Source organism: Tupaia chinensis, unplaced genomic scaffold, assembly GCF_000334495.1.
Source record: "Tupaia chinensis unplaced genomic scaffold, TupChi_1.0 Scaffold000573_1, whole genome shotgun sequence".
Classification (NCBI taxonomy): domain Eukaryota; kingdom Metazoa; phylum Chordata; class Mammalia; order Scandentia; family Tupaiidae; genus Tupaia; species Tupaia belangeri.
The window spans coordinates 2,221,485-2,245,171 of NW_006160087.1; the positions used below are offsets into that span (position 1 = coordinate 2,221,485).

At 48.4% G+C, this 23,687-nt stretch overlaps 1 protein-coding gene across 1 annotated transcript in view; it reads left to right on the plus strand.

The window, feature by feature from the left end:
- Nucleotides 1–23,687, plus strand: part of YARS1 (tyrosyl-tRNA synthetase 1) — a 41,929-nt gene that overhangs the window by 2,941 nt on the left and 15,301 nt on the right. The window contains exons 2-6 of the mRNA XM_006158100.3: nt 2,196–2,342; nt 2,981–3,156; nt 6,468–6,597; nt 10,436–10,516; nt 21,456–21,548. Of these exons, the coding sequence (XP_006158162.2) occupies nt 2,196–2,342; nt 2,981–3,156; nt 6,468–6,597; nt 10,436–10,516; nt 21,456–21,548 (627 nt within the window). The remainder of the gene's footprint in view (nt 1–2,195; nt 2,343–2,980; nt 3,157–6,467; nt 6,598–10,435; nt 10,517–21,455; nt 21,549–23,687) is intronic.

Below are 23,687 nucleotides of genomic sequence, written 5' to 3' on the forward strand. Positions count from 1 at the left end.
TGTCGCTCTCTGTCTTTCTGGCGACTGCACGTGCCCTGTAGCAAAAACCTTTCAAAAAAAAAAAAAAGATTTGCCTGTTGCACATTTCACATAGCTGGAATCATACAATGTGCCCTTTGTATCTGACTTCTTTCACATAGCATCATGTTTTCATGTTTTCAAGGATCATCTGAGTTTTTATACCTATTGGAACTTCTTTCCTTTTCATGGCTGAATAGTATTCTGTTATATAGATATCCACATTTTCTTCTTTCATTCATCAGTTGGTAGACATTTGTATTATTCCACTCACAGTTTAATCTTTGGAGAGGTTTTTTTTTTTCTTTTGCTATAGGGCACGTGCGCTCGCCAGACAGACAAAGAGAGACATAGAGACAGAAAACGAGAAATCACCCCCCAGGGGGGATGGTCACGCCGCAATCCCTCCTCCTCCATTCTCCTCTCGGAATCTTGGGCACACATGCACACGCGCCCGGCATGAATTTTAAGCCACTGGGTCTGGGACGCGAACTACGGTCGACTACGTGGGAGTCCAGCGACATAGCCATTACGCTAACTGCTGGTTCCCTCGCAGTTTAATCTTAACCAGAGATTTCTGCATGCTTCCTCTTAGCCAGATTCTTTGTTTCCTAGCCTCCCTCCAGAAAATAGTGCTGGTTGGAGACAAAGCATACACAAAGCAGGTTTGAGTCCTAGAGCCAGTAGCTTGAAACTCATGTCAGGCACATGTGCTCTACCCAAGATCCTGGGAGGAGAATGGAGAAGAACGGATTGTGGCGTGGCCACTCTCCCATGAGGAGTGACTTATTTTCCCTCTCACTGTCTCTGTCTCTCTCCTGGAGGAGTGCACACGCCGTAAGGCAAAAACCTCTACACACACAAAAAAAAAAGATATACAAAGTTCATGGAATTGACTTTCTCAGACTTTAAAAGCTAAGAAATGTAACTTTTTTGGGAACCAGCAGTTAGCGTAATGGCTATGTCGCTGGACTCCCACGTAGTCGACCGTGGTTCGTGTCCTGGACCTGGTGGCTTAAAACTCATGCTGGGCGCATGTGCGTGCGTGCCCAAGATCCCGAGAGGAGAATGGAGGAGAAGGGATTGCGGCATGACCATCCCCCCTGGGGGGTGATTTCTCGCTTTCTGTCTCTATGTCTCTTTGTCTGTCTGGTGAGCGCATGTGCCCTATAGCAAAAACCTCTCCAAAAAAAAAAAAAGTGACTTTTTCTTGGGTGGTGAGAACCCTTCTGGTGTCCAGGTGGTCAGGGGCCCACTGTGGAAGATGTAGGGTCACTTCCTATCAGATCAGAGTGTAGAACTTTAACAGATCTTACCGATAGATGATTCAGACCATCAAACGACCTATCCGGGCTTCTAACAGACTTTCACAACCATCATTTGAAGAAGCACTAAAAACTCATTGAGATTGTACTGGTCTATTATTAGGATTTTCCCCATATTGTCTTAGGTATAAAGGAGATTGGGGACCAACAGGTGGCGAGGTGGTTAAGGCACTGAACACTCCCACATGGCCAACCATGGCTCGAGTCCCAGACCTGGTGGCTTGCTTTCTCGCTTTCCCTCTCTCTCTGTGTCTCTCTCTGGTTATATTAAAAATAAGTGAATGAATGAATAAAATTAAATAAGTAATTATATATTAAAAAAGAGATTACTAAGGTTTAAAAGGGTGAATGAGTTCATCCCATTTTGAGTTTCAAAGAAGACCTTCGGAACTTGGATTAGAGGAGGCACGAGGAGATACTGGAGACTTGTTAAGAGGCCAGTGTAGTAACCCTGGTGCGATGATGATGGCCAGGATTAGGGTGGTGGCAGGGGACAGAGAAGTAGAAGGAATTCAGAGTGGCTTCAGGGTGATACGAGCAACGCAGTGAATGATAGTGCCATTTACTGAATGAGGGGTGAAACAAGATGAAAAATGTGAGATCGTGAGTTGAATTTCGAAAGCTGAGCCAGCGAGAGGATGCAGGTAAGGCACACCCCAGCTCCCCTAACGTCATCTCACGGGAGTGATACTAGCAGAGTGTGGACTCTGTGCACCGAGCGTGGCCGGACCTCCCTGCTGGCTCCCTGAGCCTGAGCCCGCCTTCACACATGCCTTTGTTTTCTTTGGCACAGAGTTAAGGGTGAACAGGTGGGGCACCAGCATTAAACCAGCTCTTCTGCTTCCGCAACAGGAGGTTCTGGGGGAAGAGAGGCTGAAGGAAATACTGAAGGAGCGGGAACTTAGAGTTTACTGGGGAACAGCGACCACGGGCAAGCCTCACGTGGCCTACTTCGTGCCCATGTCTAAGATTGCGGACTTCCTGAAGGCGGGCTGCGAGGTAAGGACTGAAAAGAAGAGGGGCCAGCCACTGGCGTGGTGGCTAAGGTGGCTGGATCCCATATGGCTAACTGCACTGTTTGAGCCCCGGACTCAGTGGCTTGAAAAACATTCTGGTTGCGTGTGTGTGTGCCCAAACTCTCGAAAGGAGAATGGAGAAGAGATTACAGCGTGACCAGCCCCCTTGGGGGTGCTTCCTCACCTTCTCTCTCAGCTTTCTTCTCTTGTCTCTGTCTCTCTTCAGCAATCCCACATGCCCTATAGTAGACTTTATATATATATATATGCACATATTTGCCACCTTATAGCAAATAGCCGTCCTTAGGGAGTGACTAAAAGAGAGACTTAACGACTTAACAAGGGCAAGGTGGAAGGAGGAGAGTTAGAAGTACTTGGGGGGGCCAGCAGATGGCGTGATGGTTAAGGCCGTTGGACTCCCACATGGCTGACCATGGTTCGAGTCCCAGACCTGGTGGCTTGCTTTCTCACTTTCCTTCTCCCTATCTCTCTTTTAATCTCTCCTACTCTGGTCAAATTAAGATAAATAAATTAAATAAATAAAGTTAAATAAAATAGTTCTTTAAAAAAAGAAGTACTTGGAAAAGTTCTCATTTTGATGGTCCCTATCCCTTTGTCTAGGTAACAATTCTTTTTGCGGATCTTCACGCGTACTTGGATAATATGAAAGCCCCGTGGGAACTTCTAGATCTCCGAACCAGTTACTATGAGAATGTGATTAAGGCGATGCTCGAGAGCATCGGTGTGCCCTTGGAGAAGCTCAGGTTCGTCAAAGGCACCGATTACCAGCTCAGCAAGTAAGTGCCTCAGCACCGCACTCTGTCCTGCAGCTAGTTACAGGCCCATGGAGTCCAGGCGCTCTTTAAGTTTGCGTTAGAAGGCGTTTGGCACTAGCTGTTAAGAATCATTTAAAACTGTATACCTTTTGTCCTTTTAATTCATTCATCAGAATTATACTGACTAGGAATAAATGCCCGGGTGCCTCCTACTTACGGGAGGAGGTAGAAATATAGTACAGAGTCCTCGGCCTGCAGAGCTCACAGCGTGTGCGGAGTGGTGGTAAACAGCTCAGCTGCTTTCTCTTCCAGCCTCAGCGAACAGTGGTTCAGTGAAAGGGAAATACTTCTCTTGTTTATCAACACCCCAGCAGTTTGCATTACCTATTTTCATCCATTATATGTTGGTAGTGTTAGCACAAATATTTATTAACCCTGCTATGCTGCTTCCGTCTCCAAATTTCAATATTTTCCTTTTTAAAATTTATTTACTTTTACTTTATTTATTGAATTGCCAGAGGGTATATGCGCTCACCAACAATGAAAGTGAGAGAGGGATAGAGAGTACCCTCTGGTGGAGCATGGGTATCATAGTCCCTTCTCCTCCACTTCTTGTTCCCATCAGGTGTTTAGGCACCCATGCAAATGCACCCGGCATGTTTTTCAAAGTGCTGGGGCCAGAATTCAAACTGTAGTCAGCTGTGTGGCATTCAGGTCTTTTAACTGCTGACCTGTGGGGCTGGCCCCACATTTTAAAAAATTTTAAACCTCTCAAATAAGCCTTTCTAACTACCTGCCCTATAAAGGGACTTTAAAAAGTTCGTGGGGGGCCCAGCAAATGATATAATGGCGTGAGTTTAAGCCACTGGGTCTGGGACTTGACCTGCGGTCGACTACGTGGGAGTCCAGCGACATAGCCGTTATGCCAGCTGCTGGTCCCCAGATTTAACTTCCCCAGTTCTTACCTCTAGGAAGTATATGGGTCAGGATGTGAACCCAGATCTCTTGTTTACTAGTAAATTTCTCTTTTGTTTCTCTAGCGTTTGACATTTAGCGCTTTACGTGAAGCGTAAACCCATCTTTATATGAACAGATCTTTGTATATGAAGCCTCTGTAGAGGACCTGGGATTTCACCCTTTTTCCCATTTCTTCTACAGATACTTACGGACTCCCTATCCTAATGGGGCTTTCATCCTAGTGAGGGAGTGTGGGTGGTAAAGAAACACGCAGTGTATGTATCAGTACATACATGGTGTCGGATGCTAGTGCTACAGAGCAGTCAGGCCGGGGAGAGAACGCCGTGGGGGTGGGTTTCTCTCTAAATATCTAAACAGACTGCTTAGGGAAGGCCCCTCTAACAGGACAACATCCATCAGAAACCTAAAGAAGATGAGGGAGTGAGTCATGCAAACACAGGTATCGCGTTCTTACTGTTAATATTCCAGACACTGCTGAACACCGAGGTTATAACAGGTACAGTGTTTATTCTTCCACAACTTGACAGAATTGCAGGTATAGGAAGATGGCATCAATAAATAAAGCTATTGGGAACCAGCAGTTAGCCTAATGGCTATGTCGCTGGACTTCCACGTAGTCGACTGAGATTCGTGTCCCGGACCCAGTGGCTTAAAACTCACACCGGGCGCGTGTGCGTGTGTGCCCAAGATCCCGAGAGGAGAATGGAGGAGAAGGGATTGCGGCATGACCATCCCCCCTGGGGGGTGATTTCTCACTTTCTGTCTCTATGTCTCTCTCTATCTGTCTGGCGAGTGCATGCGCCCTATAGCGAAAACCTCTCCAAATAAATAAATAAATAAATAAATAAATAAAGCTATTGGGGCCAGCAGATGGCATGGTGGTTAGGGGCGCTGGACTCCCACATGGGTGACCATGGTTCGAGTCCTGGCCCTGGGAACTTGCTCCCCCCCGCCGCCCCCTCATCCTACTCTAGTCAAGTTAAAACAAAATAAAATGAATAAATAAATAAAGTTAAATTAAAAATTCTTTTAATAAATAAAGCTATTTTCCTTCAAAGCCACTTGATCTGGGCCAGCCGGTAATGTGGTGGTTAAGGTGACAGGATCCCACATGGCATACTGTGTGGTTAAAGTCCAAGTAATGACTTGAAAAACATACTGGGTGCACGTGTGTATGTGCCCCAAATCCCAAGAGGAGAGTGGAAGAGCAGGGACTGCAGCATGGCCAGCCCCTCGAGGAAATGATCTCTCACTGTCCCTCTCTCTCCCCTCAGCAAGCACATGCACCCTAGAACAAACACGCTAAACAGAGAAGTGGGACGGGACTGTGGGGGGCTCTCGGGAGCTTCAGAAGTAATTGTTAGGTCTTATTTCTTAAGCCGGGTGATGAGTACACTGCTCTTCATGTTGTTTATTATTCCTACATGTATTTTTTTGTTCTTTTAGAGAGAGAGAGATTTTTGCCATAGAACACATGCACTCACTGGAGAGACAAAGAGACAGAAAGTGAGAAATCGCCTGCTAGGGGAAATGGCCACATCACAAGCCATTCTTCTCCGTTTTCCTCTTGGGATTTTAGGCACACATGCACATGCACCCGGTGTGAATTTTAAGCCACTGGATCCAGAACTCATACCATAGTCAACTATGTGTGAGTCCACTGATATAACCATTATGCCATCTGTTGGTTCCATTATTATTATTTTTTTTTTTTAAAAGGAAGACAGAAGGGACCAGCTGTTGGCATAATGCCTATGTCATTGAAATCCCATGTAGTTAACTGTGGTTCAAGTCCCAGACCCGGTGGCTTAAACTCACGCCAGGCGCGTGTGCATGTGTGCCCAAGATTCTGAGAGGAGAAGGGATTGCGGCATGGCCATCCCCCCTGGGGACTGATTTTCCGCTTTCTGTCTTTCTGTCTCTCTTTCTTTCTGGCGAGCGCACACACCCTATAGCAAAAACCTCTCAAAAAAAAAAAAAAAAAGAAAAAAGAAAGACGGAGAGAGGTGGGTGAGGCAGAGTAGAAAAACACCCCACTGCCATGGGGGATGGTCACTCTGCAGTCTCTTCTCCATTTTCCCTCCTTTTGGGATTTTGGGCACACACGCATGTACCCAGCGTGCTTTCAAGCCATTGAATCCAGGAAATCAAACCACGTGGTGGGCCGCGTGGGCCCCAGCCATGTGGGATGACTGCAAACGCCACGGGCCGGCCCTGAGGCAGGATGTCTCACTGCCAGCCGGTGCCTCCCTGTGCATGTCTTGGGGTTAGGGGAGTCAGTCAATGTCCTGAGGAGTATTGTGTGAGCCGAGGCCTGGCCCATCTTACCGTGTCCCTGCCCCTCTGCTCTTCAGAGAGTACACGCTGGATGTGTACAGACTCTCCTCTGTGGTCACACAGCACGATGCCAAGAAAGCCGGAGCCGAGGTGGTCAAGCAGGTGGAGCACCCTCTGCTCAGTGGCCTGTTGTACCCTGGACTGCAGGTATGTAAGGAGTGGCGTGGCCCCAGGGGCTCTTGGGCTGTTTCTAAGTAGCGGACATACCGGACCGCCCCTTGTCCCCGGATAAACCGGTGCACTTGTGTCCCTCCGTCAAGCTCAAGGCCTTCCTTCCTCTGTCCTCCTCCCCTGCTTCTTGGATACTCTCCGACCTCTTTAGCAGTCGAGTCCTCCCCTGTCCTTTAAGACGCAGCTAACATCACACATCTTGATGTTTATCAGAATCTCTCTTTTTTAACTGCCAGTGGGTGGGTGTGCTCGCCAGAAAGAGAAGGAAATAGCACCCGGTGGGCCCTGGTCACACCTCAATCCCGTCTCCATTCCCCCATCCACTGGGGCTCTGGGGCAAACACGCACACAAATCCCACATGTTCTAAAAGCTGCCAGAGCAGAGACTCTAACTGCCGTCAGCCCAGGGGATCCTGCCCCTAGTCACTGGCTGCAGTTCAACCCTATCATACTCCTTTTCTTTCTTCCTTTCTTTCCTATTTTTAATTGCCGGAGGGCACGTGCGCTCACTGGAGAGAAACAGTGGGAGGGAGGAAGAAGCACCACCTCCCCAACACGTGAGCTGACCTCAGTCCCTGTTCTCTAGCCTATGGAGACACGATCATGCGCGCGTGTGCACACACACACACACACACACACACACTCTCACACACACACACACACACACACACACACAGTGTATTTTTCAAGCCACCAAGCCCAGGATTCAAACCACACCGCTGGCCTTGTGGGCTCCAGCTCCCTGAACCACTGGGCCACGCGGTATCTCCCATCATAGTCTCTGTTTTTTGAGAGATTTTCGCTATAGGGTGTGTGCGCTCACTGGAGACAGAGAGAGACAGAGAGACAGAAAGTGAGAAATCACCCCCTGGGGGGATGGCCACTCTGCAATCCTTTCTCCTCTTGGGATTCTGGGTGCACACACACACACACACACACACAAACACTTGCGTGCATGTCCGGCATGAGTTTAAGCCGCCGGGTGTGCGACTCTAACCACGGTCAACTGCATAGAGTCTAGTGATGTAAGCTTTATGCCATCTGCTGGTCCCTCCCATCATAATCTCTTCACTGAAGAAAATAAGGTTCAGAATGACATGTGAAAATACTCGTTAGACATTATCCTAGTTTCCACTAAACAAAACAAGTATGTCATATTTCAATTGTCATTTGTGTGTCTCTGTGGGCAAGGAGAAAGGGAAGAATACCAACAAAGCTGTTGATCCTGGTTTCCACAAAGAGGCAGGATGAACTCATGAGTAGACTTAACTTTCCTTTGCGTATCTCTTTGGTGTTGGATAGAAGAAAATCATGTCCTCCCATGTCACCTCTAACGGCTCCACTCCAAGGTTAACTTAGACACGTTTTAGATGTCTACTGTCTAATACGGTATTTTCTAGTCTTAGTCAGATGTGGCTATTAAAAGTAATTGAAGAGGGACCAGCAGTTAGTGTAATGGCTATGTTGCTGGACTCCCATGTAGTGGACTGCGGTTTGTGTCCCAGACCTGGTGGCTAAAAACTCACGCCAGGCGTGTGTGCGTGCGTGCCCAGGATCCCTAGAGGAGAATGGAGGAAAAGGGATTGTGGTGTGGCCATCCCCTCTGGGGGGTGATTTCTCGCTTTCTGTCTCTCTCTGTCTTTCTGCGAGTGCACGCACCCTATAGCCAAAAACCCTCCAAAAAAAAAAAAGTAAAGAGGGGACCAGCAGGTGGTGTGTTGGTTAAGGCACTGGACACTCCAACATAGCCAACTACGGTTTAAGTCCCAGACCTGGTGACTTGCTTTCTCACTTTCTCTCTCTCTCGCTCTGGTCAAATTAAAAGAAAATAAAATGAATGAATGAATAAAATTAAATAAATAATTTTTTTTTAAAAAGTAATTAAAGGGACCAGCAGATAGTGTAGTAGTTATGTCACTGAACTCCCACGTGGCCTACTGCAGTTCGAGTCCCAGGCCCAGTGGCTTGAAAATTATGCTAGATGCGTGTGAATGCATGCCCAAAACCCCAGGAGAATGGAGAAGGAATTGCAGTGTGGCCATCCCTCCTGGGGGTGATTTCTGACTTGCCTTCTCACTATCTCTGTCTTCTGTCTCTCTCTTTCCGGCAAGTGCACATACCCTCTGGCAAAAACTTCTGAAAACAAAAACGTAATTAAAATGAAATATAATCAGAACTTTAGCTCTTCAGTCACCTTGGCTCTCTTTCAGGTTCTCGGTCACCACATGTGACTAGTGGCTACCACACCGGCTAGCACAGGTCCAGAACACTGGCCTTCACAGGAGGTCCTAGACGATGCTGTTCTAGATGGTTCCTCTTCCACCCAGTCTCCCTTCTCTTCCCCTCAGCCAGTCACTCACTGAGTTTTACCGGTCCTACCTCTTTAAAACCCCTGAAGTTCACTCTCGCCCCGCATCCGTACACCTCCCCTAGACCGGCTAGCTGTTCTCTCGGTCTGCAGCCCGCGTCCGTCCTCCCCGCCCATCACGTGTGACCTCTCGGCAGTGCTGGCCCCGTACGCCCTCCTCGTAGCCATTCAGCAGCCGGGACGGCGGCGGCCATCCCCAGACGGCTTTTCATGCTCCTCACGTACCCGTCTGGCCTCGGCACTCACGTTGCCCACGTTCCTCTACGTCTGCTCTCGCATTCGAATCTCCCGGGATTTCCCTGGCAGCCTCACCCTCTGCTTCTCACGCCGTTTCCTGCGTGTGCTGAGAAACATCTGTGTGTTCTTCAGAGCCAGGCTCTGCCCACGGTCTGATTCCGGGACGCCGTCCTCCTGCACACCTGACCAGACGGAATAGTCGTTTCTTCCTTGCCCCAGCACCGATTTCCGTCAGGGCCTCTACGTGAGCTCTCAGCACACGGGACTGCAGCGGGGGCCTTCCACTATCTCCCGAGCTGGCCGATGAGGTCTGCCTCAGCTCTGCCCACAGGGCGGTCGCCGGGCCTGGCATCTAGTGGCACTCACTGCTTACTAATTCAGTCTTTTTTTTAATTGCTGGAGGGCACGTGCATTCACAAGAGACAAAAAGAGAGACAGGCATGGTCAATTGCAGTTCCTCGTCCTCCAGTGACTCATCTGTCAGGATTTGGGGCGTCTGTGCACACACACTAGTGTGTTTTTCTTTTTTCTTTTTCTTTTTTTTTTTTTTTTTGGTAGAGCCTTTTGCCTTAGGCTGAGAGAGACAGAGAGAGGAAAAGTGAGAAGTGTCTCCCCACAGTGGTGATGGTCACACCTCAGTCCCTCCTCCTCTCAGGGTCTTGTGAGTTTCACCTCTAACCACGTGGAGTCCAGCAGTGTAACCACAACGCCATCTGCTGGCCCGAACACTGATGCATTTTTCAACCCGCCAGAGCCAGGATTCACACCGCAGTCAGCCACATGGAATCCAGCTCCCCGTGCACGAAGCCTAACCACTGCACTGCTGGGCTGGCCCAGTCCCTCTGCTTTTGTGAGCTCGCATTGGACTTACCCCGAATGCTTGGCATTTGCCGTGGCTGCTTCCTGGGGTGCCTCCAACACAAACGTCTGTGGGTGTCTGTGGGTCGTCTCCTCCCCGCCCCTGGGTTGTGAGCGGCCAGGGCACCGGCACTCTTCCTGGCTTTCATCCCATGACGTCCACGCAGTGGTGTCATTGCCAGGACGCGGCAGCTGTTCACGCGGCCCCCGGGGCTGGCAGGGAGGCCAAGTGCTCTTTGTCTCCTTCCTGGCTCTACCTTGTAAAATGTCTGATGGTTTCTCAGGTCTCTGACTTCTCAGACCCGTGCTGAAGTATGGTAGGTGTTTATGTTCGTGTGTTTCTTTCCACAGGCTTTGGATGAAGAGTATTTAAAAGTGGATGCCCAGTTTGGAGGCGTTGATCAGAGAAAGATTTTCACCTTCGCGGAAAAGGTCGGTGTCTCTTCTCCTGTCGTTTTCCTTTGAGCCTCAGAGGTGCGTGGCTGAAGTTGGCTGCACTACCACGCGCTGCTCCCGCCAGCCAGAGCCGTAGTCTGTGCCAGGGCAGCTGTTAGTCTCCGACTGAGGGTAGAAGACTGAGAAAGCAAGGGACAGTAGTTGACACGTGGTTAAAGTGTCAGATTTCCACCTGGCTGACTGTGGCTCGAGTCCTGGACCCTGCAGCCTGAAAAATCACACCAGGTGCGCATGCATGCCCAGAATCCTGAGGGGAATGGAGGAGAGGGGATTGTGGTGTGGCCATCCCTGCTTGGGGGTGATTGCTCACTTTTCCTCTCTCTCTCTTCGGTGAACACACGTGCCTTATGGCAAAAACCTAAAAAAGGAAAGACTAAGGAGGTTGCCCAGCGTCGCTCAGTCACGGGGCAGGACTTAGTGCCCGTGTCTGTCTGACTCCAGAGCCTGTGCCTCGCTGCCTCCAGGAAGCTGTCCCGGACCTACTGGGTTCACGTCCTTCCACACAGCGCCATGTCCAGGGGCAGCCCCGGCACTGCCAGTCCGCCCCATCCTTGCCCTGAGTCTGTACAAGGTGCTCCTCGCTGAGATGAAGTTTAACAGGGTTAGCAGGAAATCGGCACAAACCCCTAATGGCTCTTTTCTGGGAAAGAACTTAAGTTGAAAAGGGCTATTGAGAAGGAGTTGGTATTTTTGAAAACTTCTCAAAACCTCATGTTGTCAGGGACCAGCAGGTGGCATGATGGTTAAGGCGTTGGACACTCCCACATGGCCGATCATGGTTTGAGTCCCAGACCTGGTGGCTTGCTTTCTCACTTTCTCTCTCTCTCTGTCTCTCTCTGGTCAAATTAAAATAAATGAATTAATAAATAAATTAAGTAATTCTTTAAAAAAAAAAAAAAACAACTCATGTTGGCAAGGCATAGAGAAAACACTAGTGGAAATTTCAATTCTTAGAAGATGGTTTGGCAACCCTGAACTGTTTTTACACTTTGACCTAATAATGTCCTTTCTAGGAATTTGTTCTAAATAAACAAGAACAAGTGCGATGAGAGTTAGGTGTGAGAATACTCAGCCCAGCCACGGTGGCCGTGCAGGCAGCAGAGTGCTGCCACAGGGTGCCTGAGGCCACGGGGGTGACCCTGATCTGGTCCTGGCCACCCCTAAACAGGCGGGGTGTGGCAGCCAGCATCGGTGATCCTTGCTAACTGGGCGGGAAGACTGTCAGAGATCTGTCTCAGAGCCAGTCAGTGGTGTGGTTATGGTGGCTGGATCCCACATAGCTAACTGTGCAGTTCAAGTCCCAGATCCGGCAGCTGAAAAGCACATGAGGCGTGTGTGCATGTGTGCCCAAGTCTCCAAAGAACAGCAAGATGGAGGAGAGGGGATTGCATCGTGACCATCTCATGTAGGAAGCAAAAAGCTCTCTCTCCTTCCCTCCTTCCTTCTCCCTCCTATGCTCTCTTTCTGTTTCATAAAAGTAAATATTGGGGCCTGCAGGTGATGTGGTGGCTAAGCGCAGGACTCCCACATGGCTGACTGCAGTTTGAGTCCTGGACCTGGCAGCTTGCTTTCTCACTTTTTCTCTCTCTCTCTCACTCTGTCCCTCTTGGTCAAATTAAAATAAATAAAGTTAAATAAAATAATTCTTTTTTTAATAAAATAATTCTTTAGATAAATAAATATTTATTGGCCCAACTGGTAGTGTGGTGGTTAAGGCACTGGATTCCCACATGGCCAACCACTGCCTAAGTCCTGGAGCTGACGCCTTGAGAATCAAGCCAGACATATGTGCATGCGTGCCCAGAACCCCACGAGAGTGGAGGAGAGGAGACTGGCATGATCATCCCCCATAGGGGGTGATTTTTCATTTTCCCTCCCTGTCTCTATCTCATTCTAGTGAGCACATGCACCTTATGGCAAAAACCTAATTAAAAAAAAAGTACTTACTGCATTATAAATTTAAAATGGGAATCTGGAAATAAAATGTCCTGTGACAGAACTGGTTCAGTATGACTGTTCCCTGACTTACAATGGTGTTACATCCAGGTGAACCCTCATAAGTTCAAAATAGAAGTCAGAAATGCTTTTAATATATACATTATAGGGGGCCAGCAGGTGGCGGGGTGGTTAAGGTACTGGACACTCCCACAGGGCCAACCATGGTTCAAGTCCTAGACCTGGTGGCTTGCTTTCTCACATTCCCTCTCTCTCTGTGTGTCTCTCTCTGATCAAATTAAAATAAATGAACGAACAAATAAAATTGAATAAATAATTATTTTAAATACATACACACACACATTATATATTAGCCTAGCTTACTTTGTTTTCTTAGTTTCATTGCCAGAGGGCACGTGCACACAGCGAGGAGAGGGAGCAGGAGAAAGCACCCCCGGTGGGGCGTGGTCACGCCTCAGTCCTGTCTCCTTTTCTCCATTGAGATTTTGGGTCCACACACACGTGCACCTGGCATGTTTCTCAGGCCTCATGGCTGTGGTTTAGATATGTGGGATCTGGCTTCCTTCACTGCTAGGTTACAGGGCCAGCCCAGATGGGCCTATTTTATTCTTTCTTTATTTGAATTTGCCAGAGTGTACATGTGACTGCCAGAGAGAGAGGGAAAGCAAGCAAGCACCCCCCAGAAGGAATGGTCATACACAATCCCTTCTCCATTCTCCCTCTTTTTAGAATTTTGGGCACGCACATACACATACCTGGCTTGTTTTCAAGCCACCGGGTCTGGACTTGAACTATACAGTCAGCCATGTGGGATCCAGCCACCTTAACTACCAGGCCGTGGGCTGGCCAAGTCTACCGTAAACATGCTTAGAACACTTGCATTAGCCTACAGTTTGGCAACATCATCTAACTTGCTTTTATTATAATGTGTTGGCTACTGTACACAGATGGGCATTTTGTAGACATGGTGGGATCCAAAACACATAACAATAAAATTTTAAAAATATACTCTACAGCACATACACTCACCAGGAAGAGAGTGAGCAAGAGAGAATCATCCCCCAAGGGGGGTGGCCACACCACAGTCCCTTCTCTGTTCTCTCGGAACTTTGGGCACACACATACATGTGCCCATAAGATTTTCTTTTTAAAAAAAAGAATTATTTTATTTGATTTGTTATTATTACTATTATTATTATTATCAATTTGACCGGAGAGAGACAGAGAAAGAGAAAAGGAAAGCGAGAAAGTAAGCTGCCAAGTCCAGGACTTGAACTGTGGTCGCCCATGTGGAAGTCAGCATCCCAATCACTGCACCACTTGCCCACATGGTTTTCCAGCTTTCTTTTTCTTTTTTTTTTTTTCTTTCTTTCTTTCTTCTTTTTTTTTTGGGGGGGGGGAGGTTTTTGTTATAGGGCGTGTGTGCTCGCCAGATAGACAGAGAGAAAGAAAGCGAGAAATCACCCCCAGGGGGGATGGCCACGCCACAGTCCCTTCTTCTCCATTGTCCTCTCAGGATCTTGGGCACACACGCACACGTGCTCAGTGTGAGTTTTAAGCCACCGGGTCTGGGGCGCGAACCGCGGTTGACTACGTGGGAGTCCAGCAACATAGCCATTGCACTAACTGCTGGTCCCAGCCCACATGGTTTTCAAGACCACAGGTCCAGGATTCTAACCATGTTGACCATGCAGGATCTGGTACCCACCTCTACACCATCTACTGACCCACAAAACACAGTATTTAAAATTCCTGGGGAGGAGACCAGCAGATGGCGTAATGGTTGAGTTGCTGAACTCCCACATAGTCCACCTGGTTTGAGTCCAGACCGATGTTGGGCATGGGGCTGGCAGGTGGCATGTTGGTTAGGGGGGCTGGACTCCCACTTGCCTGACCGTGGTTAAGTCCTGGACCTGGCGGCTTGCTTTCTGATTTTCCTTTTCTCTGTGTGTGTCTCTCTCTAGTAAACTTAAAAACAAACAAGCAAATAAATAAGTAAATAAAAATAAAATAATGATGATGAGTAAGATTAAATAAAATAATTCTTTAAAAAAAATCATGCTGGGCGTGTGTCCTTGTGTGCTCAAAATCCTAAGAGGAGAGTGAAGGAGAAGGGATTTCTGCATGGCCATCCTCCCTGGGGGGGGTGATTTTTCACTCTCTTTCCAGCGAGCACACATGCCCTGTAGCAAAAAATCTCTTTAAAAAACCAAACAAACAAATAAAATAAAATCCTTGGGCAACACTGTAGAATGTTGCTGGTTACCCTCCTGATGGCGAGGCCAGTTGGGAGCATCCATGGCAGGACCCCCTGGCGTGTGACGAGCTCAAAAGAGATCACATTTCAGAATTTCAGATACAGGAGCCAGCCATGTCACATAGCGGTTAGGCTCTGCACGTAGAGGACCAGATCCCAGATACTAGACCACAGTTTGAGTCCCAGCCCTGGTGACTCGAAGGCCACACCAGATGCATGTGCATATGTACATGCCCCCGGGGGGGGGGGGCAACAGGTGGCGTGGAGTTAAGGAGGCTGGATCCCACTGGCTGTGTGGTTCGATTCCCAGACCCAATGGTTTGAAAAGCATGTCAGGGGCATGTGCACACGTGCCCAAAATCCTGAGAGGAGAATGGAGAAAGGATTGTGGTGTGGCCATCGCCCTTGGGGGGGTGATTTCTTTCTTTCTTTCTCTATCTCTTTTCTTTTCTTTTTTTTTTGAGAGACGGAAAGTGAGAAATCACCTCCCAGGGGAATCGGCCATGCCCCAGTCTCTTCTCCTCCATTCTCCTCTCAGGACTTTGGGCACACATGCACATGTGCCCAAGTGAGTTTAGGCCATTGGGTCCAGGACTTGAACTGCAGTTGACTACATGGGAGACCAGCAACCTAACCATTATGCCATCTGCTGGTCCTGTCTCTCTCTTTTCAGTGAGTGTACACTTCCTATGGCAAAAATCCAAAAAAGAAAAAAAAAATTAAATCAAACCATTGTAAATAAAAAACTCTATGTTATGATAAATCTTCACTATACAATATAATATGAAAATAATGGCTTACAAGAATATTTAATAAATGGAAAAATGCTTACAATGTGAATTTTTTGATAAACCAAATATTCCTTAATTATTTCATTTTGTTTGTTCTACCAACTTTCAGTTGAACTTTCTTATATTCTAGCAGGGATTTGGTCCTTAGCTTGTTTTTACATGACTCACAAGCTAAGAATTTTCTTTTTTAAAAATCATTATTTTATTTAACTTTATTTATTTGTACGTATGTTTTAGTTCGATGAGAGAGAGACAGAGTGAGAAAGAGAGAAGTGAAGTGAGAAAGCAAGCCACCAGGTCCGGGACTCAAATCACGGTTCGCCATCTGGGAGTTCAGCACCCGTAACCACCACGTTACTTGCTGGCCCCAAGATTTTTTTTTAACAGATTATAAAGAAAGATAAAAAAGGGGGACCAGCAGTTAGCGTAATGGTTATGTCGCTGGACTCCCATGTAGTCGACTGCGGTTCGAGTCCCAGACCCGGCGACTTAAATTCACGCTGGCACATGTGCATGTGTGCCAAAGATCCTGAGAGGAGAATGGAGAAGGGATTGTGGCCATCCCCCCTGGGTGGTGATTTCTCACTTTCTGTCTCTCTGCCTCTCTCTGTCTTTCTGGTGAGTACACGCAGCCTATGGCAAAAACCTCTCCCAAAAAAAAGAAAGAGAGAAAGATAAGGAAGGGAACAGCAGTTAGCGTAATGGCTATGTCGCTGGACCCGGTGGCTTAAAATTCATGTTGGGCGTGTGTGCGTGCCTGCCCAAGACCCCGAGAGGAGAATGGAGGAGAAGGGATTGCGGCGTGACCATCCCCCCTGGGGAGTGATTTCTCGCTTTCTGTCTCTCTGTCTGTCTCTGTCTGTCTAGCGAGCGCATGTGCCCTATAGCAAAAACCTCTCCAAAAAAAAAAAGAAAGAAACATGAAGAAGAGACCACACATGACCCACCACACCTAAAATCTGTAAACCTGTATTATCTGGCCCTTATAGAAAAGTTGTGCCCCCCCCCATACCCTGGATGTTACAAGATTTATTCCTGTAATTTATTGCAGTTTTACATGTTTTTAACACTTCTCAAAGTCCTAGAACCAAGAACAGTTTTACTCTGTCTTCCTCCTGCCCTTTGTGCTGCTGTCCTGTATTTTACTTGTTAAATTTATTTTATTTTTTCTTTCATTCATGAGAGAGAACGGGCCGCCTGTACGCCCCCTGGTCACGCCAGTCCCCTTCCCCAGCCTGCTAGCTCTCTGCTCTTGGGTGTGCTCACCTGGTGTATTTCAAGGCAGCCAGGGATCCAAACCCACAGCTGGACATTCGGCTTCCAAACACTGCAGTTTGGGACCAGCAGATGGCACAATGGTTCATCGTTGGACTCCCACGTAATCGACCATGGTTTGTGTCCCAGACCCGGCAGCTTCAAGCTCATGCTGGTCATGTGTGTGTGTGTGTGTGTGTGTGCGTGCGTGTGCCTAAGATCCCAAAAGGAGAATGAAGGAGTAGGGATTGCGGCATGGCCATCACCCCCCCTACGGTGATTTCTCGCTTTCTGTCTTTCTGGCTAGCACACACACACCCTATAGCAAAAATCTCTCAAAAAACAAAACTAAACTAAACACCGTGGTTTAATGTTCTGCCACCAGTACCACTGAGGCAGCGTATCCAGGTATTTTAAATTCCAAAGACTTTATCATTTTTAAAAATTTACTATGGGGAGCACGTGTTCGCTGGGGGGAGAGAGAGAGAGTGAAAAAGCACCCCCCATGGGGGATGGCCACACCACAATCCCTTCTCCTCCATTCTCCTCTCGGGATTTTAGACATGCACAGACATGCTCAGCATGGTTTTCAAGCCACCTGATCCAGGACTTGAACCACATGGTTGGTCGTGTGGCATCTAGCTGCTGTAACCACCACGCCACTGACTGGCCCTGTAATTACCTTCAAAGGTCAGTCCTCACGTTCATTTTCTCCCGCTCACCCCTCCTCCCCGCAGTCCCACGCCTCCGGGTGGGCTTACCTCCCTTCACCCTGAAAAGCTCCTCTTAGCATTTTGTGTTTATGATGAAGGTCTTTCAGTAACGGGTTCTTTCAGCTTTCTTTTGTCTGAAAGTATCTTTCTTTTCCTTTGGGTATAAAATTCTAGGTTTATAGTTTTTTTTTTTAAGAATTATTTTATTTTATTTTACTCATTGTCATTATTTATTTTATTTTTTGAAGTTGACCAGAGAGAGACAGAGAGAGCGTAGGACAGCGGAAAGCGAGAAAGCCAGCTGCCAGGTGTGGGACTCAAACCTCAGTCAACCATGTGGGAGTCCAGCCATCCTAACCACCATGCCATCTGCTGTCCCCTGTAGTTATTTTTCTTTTAGCACTTTTTAAAAAAAAACACTTGCCAGAGGGTACATATGCTCACCCGAGAGCTAGGAGAGGGCCCGATGGGGAGTGGTCGTGCCGCAGGGCCTGCTGCTCCGTTTTCACATCTGCCCCAATTCTGGACCTAACACAGTCATGGGTACCTGGCATTCTTCAGGCCACTGGGGCCAGGATTTGAACCACGCAGTTGGTCGTGTGGGATCTGGCGCCCTTCACGAGGCTAAGGCCACAGGGTCAGCCCTTCTTTTAAGACTGTCCGGGAATCACTCTACCCCTCTGGCTCTCACAGTCCCCACTACAGTCACACGGAGGGGTAACCACTCCTTTGAAGACGTGTCTTTTCTCTGGATTTTTTTTTTTTCCTTTCCTTTGGTTTATTTATTTATTTATTTGGTTTTTGCTATAAGGTACATGTGCTCACCACAGAGAGACAGTGAGAGGGAAAGTAAGAAATCCCTGGGGAAGGTGCCATGCCGCAGTCCCTTCTCCTCCACTCCCCTGCTTGCACACGCTCTGGCCTGATTCTCTACCCACCAGGTTTCTGGGAGGTCTTACATCGTCTCTGGTTTTTGTCCATTTGACTAGGATGGCTTTAATTATAGTTTTCTCTGTGTTAATCCTGTTTGAATTTCGCTGACTTTCATAAATGTATGGATTGCTGTTTGGATCAAATTTGGGAATGTGTCAGTCCTATTTCCCCTAATGTCATGGGCAAAGCACACCGTGCAGGAGTAACAGCACTCTGGGGTGCCGAAGTCACATGGGAAGGTCCTGGGTTCACGTCCCGCGGTCTCCCTGTACATGCCGGGAACGCACACGCATGCACGGTCCTGGCTGCTGAGTGGGGTTGGGTCACGGTGCGAAGACCGTGGGACCCTGTCTCTCTGTCTCTGTGTCTCTCTCTCGTATCTTACTCTCTTTCTCTTCTCTTGGGATTGCAGTTACTACCAGCCCTCTCAGTCACATCTCACAGGCGTCATATCCTGTTCTGTCTTCCCTACTCTGATCCCCCGTGCTTTGATGTATTTTCTCTTGACCTTTCTCCGAATTCACGAATTCTGTCTCGTGTTAGATCTATTATTGTACTGCGACATTTTAGAGCTTTCGTTTGATTCTGTTCCATAGATTCCAGTTCTCTTTTTTCCGTTTTGACCATCCTTCCCTCTTATTTCCCTTCACAACGCAATCAGAGTGGTTTTGACCTTCTGGTGTGCTGACTTCCGTACCCACGGTATTTCTGGATCTGTTTCTGGCAGTTTTCTCTCGTAGTCACTTTTTTGTGCGTCCCATTTCTAGAACTTTTTTTTTTTTTTAGAACTTTTTTTATTATACCAAAGAGACTATAGTGATGGGAGTCTTCAAAAAGTGCAAGGAATGGGACCAGCAGTTGGCGTAATGGCTATGTCGCTGGACTCCCACGTGGTCAACTGAGGTTCAAGTCCCGGACCCGGTGGCTTAAACTCATGCCGGGCGCATGTGTATGTGTGCCCAAGATCCTGAGAGGAGAATGGAGGAGAAGGGATTGTGGCGTGGCCATGCCCCTGGGGGGTGATTTCTCGCTTTCTCTCTCTCTGTCTCTCTCTGTCTTTCTGGTGAGCGCACACGCCCTATAGCAAAAACCTCTCCAAAAAAAAAGTTCAAGGAAAATGTATTTTATGAAAAAATAATGCATGAGCTTCAAAAAATGTTTTGTCCCAAAATAAACTCATATTTCAATTTTAATTATTGATTGATCGATTGCATTTTATTAATCCTCTCACGAAAGCTCTGCATAATCCCAGGAGGCAGTCTGCAGAATCTCCGAATCTGCATTCAGACCCCGACTCGTGATCAGCACCGACACTGGCCTGAGGTGCCCCGACCTCACCCTCCTCTTGGGCTCCTTTCATGCTTCCTTGAGATCTTTTTCTTCTCATCCAGGCCACATCTTGCAAGTCTGTGTTTGGGCTCATTTTTCTTTTCTTTTTTTTTTAAATTATTTCATTTAACTTTGTTTATTTACTTATTTTAATTTGACCAGAGAGAGAAAGGAAAGGGAGAAAGCAAGCCACCAGGTCTGGGATTCAAACCGCAGTTGGCCACGTGGGAGTCCAGCGCCCCTGACCACCATGCCGCCTGCCGACCCCGGGCTCGTTTTTGTCTGCATAATCCAAGGAATCGTAAATCATGCCAAAGCCAGTCGTCTCGCTGCCGCCAAGATGGGTCCTGAACCGAAACACAGAGCCGCGTCTGGGGCGGTGCTTGCATCTTGGCTGCTTTCCCCCCAGTTCCGTCTGAGGGTCTTTGCCCTCCCGGGCTGAGGGACGTCGGTGACCGTCTGTCTCCCTGAGGTAGTGGGTTGGTCCTGAACGTCCTGGTGCAGAGGGTCACCGTGTCACTCCTGATGTGACCAACCCACTTCCCCCGGGGTGCCAGCCAACCTCTGGAAGTGCTTCAGGTGCCATGGGGTGTCTGGAGTACCTCCTGTGCTCTGCTCAGATTCTGCCTCAGTGCCCCGCCGGGGCTGCTTTTGGGCTTAGTTACCACGGGCTCCTCGTTTGTCCTCACTCCTGCAGGGGGCCCTGACTCCTAGAGCTCAGAGAATTCCGCAGTCGCGCTGAACTCTCAGGTGTACACAAAGCCTTCTCTGCTTTGACTGGCCCTAAACTGGAACGTCCTTGCTTCTGTGCAGCCTCTGAAATCTGCTCGGGCCTCCAGCTCCCCAGAGCCTGTGTTCCGCAGGCTTCCTGGAGTCACACCACATGTGTGCACAGCTGTGAGCCAGCTGGGGAGGCCGTGGAGAGAGTTTGGCATAGACTTGGGGTGGGGCTTCCCCTCTCTAGAACCCATTCCAGATCCTTGGCTCCTGGTCACCCTCAGCTCCCGTCCCTGTCTCCTGCACTTAGGCTGCTGCTGTGTGCTTGTTCTTTTTCTCAGCTACTGGCTTGACAAAGTGTCCTCAGGGAGAAAGCCAGGGCGAATGTGGGCCCCTTCTTTCACTTTTTGCAGCCAGCCCTGAGCTGGTCATTGCCGTATGCTGGCAAATGGTCGTTTATATGTTTGCAGCTGTTCGTTGCTTTTGGTGGGAGAAGACGCCCAGGAGGCCCACCGTGTAGAACTAATAGGGAAGCAGTGGACCAGCTGGTGGTGTGGAAGTTAAGGCAGCTGGATCCCACGTGACCAACTGCGCATTTCAAGTCCTAGACCCGGCAGCTTGAAAATGACGCTGGGCACTTATGCGTGCATGCCCAAAGTCCCAGCAGGAGATTGGAGAAGGAATTGCAGCATGGCCATCCCTCTGCGGGGGGAATCTCACTTCCCCTCTCATTTCTCTTCGTCTCTAGCGAGCACATATGCCCTATAGCAGAACCAATAATAATAATAATAATAATAATAGAGCATGTGTAGGTGGAACTCGTTTGCGCCATGACTGTTGAAAGCTGTGTACTCAGTAGGGAGCCGTGGAAGGAATGCATTAGCTGGCCAAGTTGGAAGACTGAGGGCACTGAGGAGGAATGTATGCTAACACCTGCCTTCGTGTGTGTCTTTCTAATCTCTCAGTACCTCCCTGCACTTGGTTACTCGAAACGGGTACATCTGATGAACCCCATGGTGCCAGGATTAACGGGCGGCAAAATGAGCTCTTCAGAAGAGGTGAGTTGCCAACTGTGGCTTGAATCTAAAATTGTCAGCAAGGGGGGTGGCACCGTGGCCCAAGGTTGAGTACTGTGCGTGGGAGAGCAGGATCCTTAGAGATTCTGATACAGGAGCTCTGTGAAGACCTCGGGAATCCGTAGTCTATATTTTCTCTCACATCCTACCAGGGGATTCTGATTTAAGTTACTTTGGGGCACTCATGTAGTTCTTTAAGCCTTTCTCAGATTCCGATAAAAGATTGGTCAGTGTGTGTATGCTGTTATTTTTTTTTAATTTGCTAGAGGGTCTGTGTCCTTGTCTAAGAGAGAGAGAGAGAGAGAGAGAGGAGTGAGAAAGCATCCCCAGAAGGGACGATCGCCGCCTACTCCCTTCTCCATTTCTCCCTCCTTTGAGGATTTTGGGCATACACCCTCGCCCGGCATGTTTGTCAATCTCGAGGTTTGAGGCCCCAGGCAGTCGGCTGTGTTGGATCCGATCCCCTTGACCTCCGTGCCCCGGCTGGCCCTGTTACTGTGACTTTTAAGGGACATACTAGTTCCTTACTCTTCTTGCATTACGGTGCTCCTGTGTTAGTTACTCCTCTGACAAAGCATCATTTCACAGTCCTCCTTGGTGGCGTGTGCCGTACCTGGACCCTGGAAATCAGACCCAGCAACAGCTCCCAAACCTGGCAACACATTAGAATCACTTGGAGAGCTTTTTGAAAATACAAACTCTTGACCGACCTCAAGAGATTTGGAACAGACCCCACGTGATCCTGTATGTGGGTAGAACTCAGTAACCCCTGAACGCAAATGGCCAGGAACTTCCTCACTTCAAAATAACAAACAAAAACGCCTCCGGGTGGTGTGTCCTTCCTGGCCTTGGTACTCTCTGCTGCCGTGAGACGTGAGACGAGTATCCTCACGTGTTGCCAGGGCCGATGTTAACTACTACGCCTTTCAGAAAACAGTTGCTTTCGTGTTGGATAGTCGGCATCCTGCGGTCCTCCAGCGCCAGCCTCCTGGTCAGCTAGGACTGCAGGTGTGCGCCTATCGCCCGGCCTCTGAAGGTCGGGCTGGGAACAGAAAACAGTGTCAAGTGTAGTGATTTCAGGTATCTCAACTAAATCATCTAGAGAAAGCACAAAATCTCTGCAAAGACAAGGGATGACCGTGTGGCAGTCCTCCCCAGATGTAGTGGTTAAGGCACTGGACTCCCACATGGCCGACTGCAGTTTGAGTCCCAGACCTGGAGCCCTGAAACTCACACCAGACACAAGTGCATGTGTGTGCATGCCCCAAATCCCAGGAGGAGAACGGAGAAGGGATTGCGGCGTGACCATCCCCCCTGGGGAGTGATTTCTCACTTTCTGTCTCTCTGTCTTTCTGGCAAGTACACGCGCCCTGTAGCAAAAACCTCCCCCCCCAAAAAAAAATTTAATTTGTTAGGCGGCAGTGTTACAAGTGGCAATCCTGATTAATTCTGCATTTGTTAACTTTGTTTCAAGTTAAACTCTTTGTAAAGGGTCAGTTAGTGGTACATGATTGCAGTGGCTGGATCTCACATGGCCAACTGCATGGTTCAAGTCCCAGACCCAGTGCTTGAAAAACACGCCAGATGTGTGTACATGTCTGCTCAAAATCCCTAGAGGAGACTAGAGGAGAGGAATTGCACCGTGGCCATCTCCTCTGTGGGTGCTCTCTCACTTTACCCCTCTCTGTGTCTCTCTCCAGCAAGCGCGCACCCTGTAGCACATTTTTTGGGGGGGAGAGGTTTCTGCTATAGGGCGCGTGCACTCACCAAAAAGACAGAGAGAGCCAGAGAGACAGAAAGCGAGAAATCACCCCCCAGGGAGGATGGCCACGCCGCAGTCCCTTCTCCTCCATTCTCCTCTAGGGATCTTGGGCACGCACAAACACACACCAGCATGTTTAAGCCACCGGGTCCATAACTTGAACCACAGTCGTCAACATGGGAGTCCAGCGACATAGCCATTACACCAACTGCTGGTCCCCCTGTAGCAACTTTATAAAAAATAACAAGACCCTGGCATTTGATAGAAAGTGGTCAGATATAGAGGATCTATTGCTGAGTGAAGTAAGCCAGGCTATGAAAGAAAGATATTGTATGTATCCACTCAATATATACCGACTA